The 2,500-nt window shown below is 37.4% G+C and overlaps 1 protein-coding gene across 1 annotated transcript in view; it reads left to right on the forward strand.

Moving 5' to 3' along the window:
- The window catches only part of LOC137987787 (uncharacterized), a 6,948-nt gene that overhangs the window by 3,291 nt on the left and 1,157 nt on the right, over window positions 1–2,500 (forward strand). The window contains exons 4-8 of the mRNA XM_068833860.1: window positions 1–518; window positions 805–1,105; window positions 1,359–1,493; window positions 1,849–2,021; window positions 2,169–2,317. The exon at window positions 1–518 is cut by the window's left edge and continues 29 nt beyond it. Coding sequence (XP_068689961.1) covers window positions 1–518; window positions 805–1,105; window positions 1,359–1,493; window positions 1,849–2,021; window positions 2,169–2,195 — 1,154 coding nt within the window. The 3' untranslated portion in view covers window positions 2,196–2,317. The remainder of the gene's footprint in view (window positions 519–804; window positions 1,106–1,358; window positions 1,494–1,848; window positions 2,022–2,168; window positions 2,318–2,500) is intronic.

A 2,500-nucleotide genomic window follows, 5' to 3' on the forward strand; every position in this document is an offset into this window, starting at 1 on the left:
ATAACCAGCCAAAATTTATAGTGTTTCATGAGATGCTGATGAAAATTTTCATTTTGTTCTGTTTCAACTGCAAGGCAGACAAGCCAGAAGTTGAAATGAAACAAAATGGTACAATGGTGACTGTCAAACAGCACTGCCGAAAATGCAAGGGATATGTGTGGAATTCCCAAAGCTTCATGCCCCAAGGCAAATACCCTGCTGGCAACATGCTTTTGAGCTTTGCTGTGCTTATGGCAGGTGCCTCCATAAGCAAAGTTTTGCTAGTCTTCCGCCACTTGGGACTGTGTGCCTACTCTTCAAGAACATTCTTTGCTCATCAGCGCACTTTTATTTTCCCAACTGTCATCTACCATTGGGAGGAATACAGAGCTGGCCTCATCAGTACCTTGAAAAACATGAAGGATGTTGTCTGGTCTGGTGATGGTCGATTTGATTCCATGGGCCATTCTGCAAAATTTGGTGTTTACACAATGCTGTGCACAACATTAATGAAAGTTGTACATTTTGAAATTGTTCAGGTATGAGGTCTGGTAAAGACTATACAATGTACTTGGAATTATCCTGTTGGTAGATGTAGTCCACATCATCATCACATTTTTTTACTTTGAAATGTGCCTTTTTTTCCCAATGTTTTGTTCATCTTTGATTTGTTAACAATTTTCGGATTTCTTTCATGCAAATTCTACTTTTTATGCACAAATACTCTTCAATGCACATCACCAATTCCTTCTCAAGGGCCAATAATAATTATTGTGGAATAAATATAGAATATTCTCATTAAATCTGGTATCATTTTTGCTATAGTCTAATGAAACTAGTGGAAGCCAGCAAACTGTATTGGAGGGAGCCAAGAGATGCTTTTGCTTCTTAGAACAGCTGGGATTGTCTATCAGTGTATTTATCTCAGACCGTCACAGGGGAATTGCCAAATGGATTAGGGAGACCTGCAGGAAAACCACACATTATTACGATATTTGGCATGTGGCACGGTCTATTACCAAGAAGCTTCTTTCAGCAAGTAAAGAAAAAGGCTGTGAGGTTATCAGTCAGTGGATGAAAGGGATCCGTCGTCATTTGTATTGGAGTGCCACATCCACCAAACCAGGTTTTGTGTACTTCCTGAATAAGTCAACCTTATATGCTGACACAAAGGTCCACACTGTTTTAGAGTAATTACAATGAAAATGGGCTTTGCATTATGACTATGTGAATATTATAATGATACAATGATTTATGGTTTTGAGACTTTTTCATTTAAGCTTTTTGCTTGAGATAGTTTCATTTAAAACTTGATGTGAGGGGATCAATGCCTTAGTTTTTGAGTTCACATTAGTATTTTCGTTGTTTTTCTTGTGTAGGTTTTGGTAACTTGATCCTCGCAAAATGGCATTCATTTATGCGACATGTCGCAAACAGACACACAGACCACCCCGACCCTCTGTACAAGGAGTGCTGTCATGAGGAGCTTCAACCACGGAAGTGGATAAAAATTGGTGAGGATTTCAGGAGTGATTTTCATCGAACCAGAATTGAGCTGACAGCTGGGAAGAACTGTTTAACGTGTTATAATAATAATAATAATAATAATAATAATAATAATAATAATAATAATAATAATTTAATATCGCACTGTACCACATATCCTTGATTACCAGAAATAATTCTTACAATAAAGTTGTGGCTAACTGTTTTTGTCATTGTTTCATCACAAAAAGGGTCCAAAACAAAAAGGAACCCAGTTTTCAGAGTTTCTGTACACCATTAGCTAATATTTGGATTTGTGTCTGCCTGACTCATTACATTTGCCATTCATTTCACCAAGTTTTGTCATGGTTATTTTTTTTTCAGGTACGGCTGCATATGATAAACTTAAAAGCATACTCACCAGTAAACTCCTGTTAGGGGATATAAAAAAGCTGTCCCCAGATGCCCAAACCAGCTGCTTGGAGGGTTTCCATGCAACCCTTAACCACTGGCACCCAAAGATGATTGGGTTCTCTTGGTGTGGAACTTTTTTGCAGGTAATGGTATGGAGCATGAAGTTTCTTCATTTATCTCTCATGCAATTTATTCAAGCACTACGTTATCCAATAATATTCTTGATAACTCAACATTGCAGCTCCAATATCTTTGCATTTGAATTTTTACTTATTGTCCTTTATTTTTAGGCATATCCTTGCAAGCCTTCATTTTAACGAGAACGTGAAAAGGGACACACAGCTATCTAAGAAGGGAGAGAAATATTATAGAGTGACATACCCAAAGTTCAAACTGGGTGAGGAGGTTGTCCGAGAAGTGGCTTCTCCACCAATTTATGGTAAGTCCACTAGATATTAGATGGATGGCACAGTGCCATTTCCCTTCAGTTTCTTGATTAAAAGTAGTGTGTATAAATAAGCTAACAAACAGAAACTAACAAGTCAATGTTTCATTCAACAGGTAGAGTTAATGCAAATCAAGAGAAGTTCAATTTTTCATATACATGTTCATCAGCAAATGT

This window comes from Montipora foliosa, unplaced genomic scaffold, assembly GCF_036669935.1.
Source record: "Montipora foliosa isolate CH-2021 unplaced genomic scaffold, ASM3666993v2 scaffold_390, whole genome shotgun sequence".
Taxonomy (NCBI): domain Eukaryota; kingdom Metazoa; phylum Cnidaria; class Anthozoa; order Scleractinia; family Acroporidae; genus Montipora; species Montipora foliosa.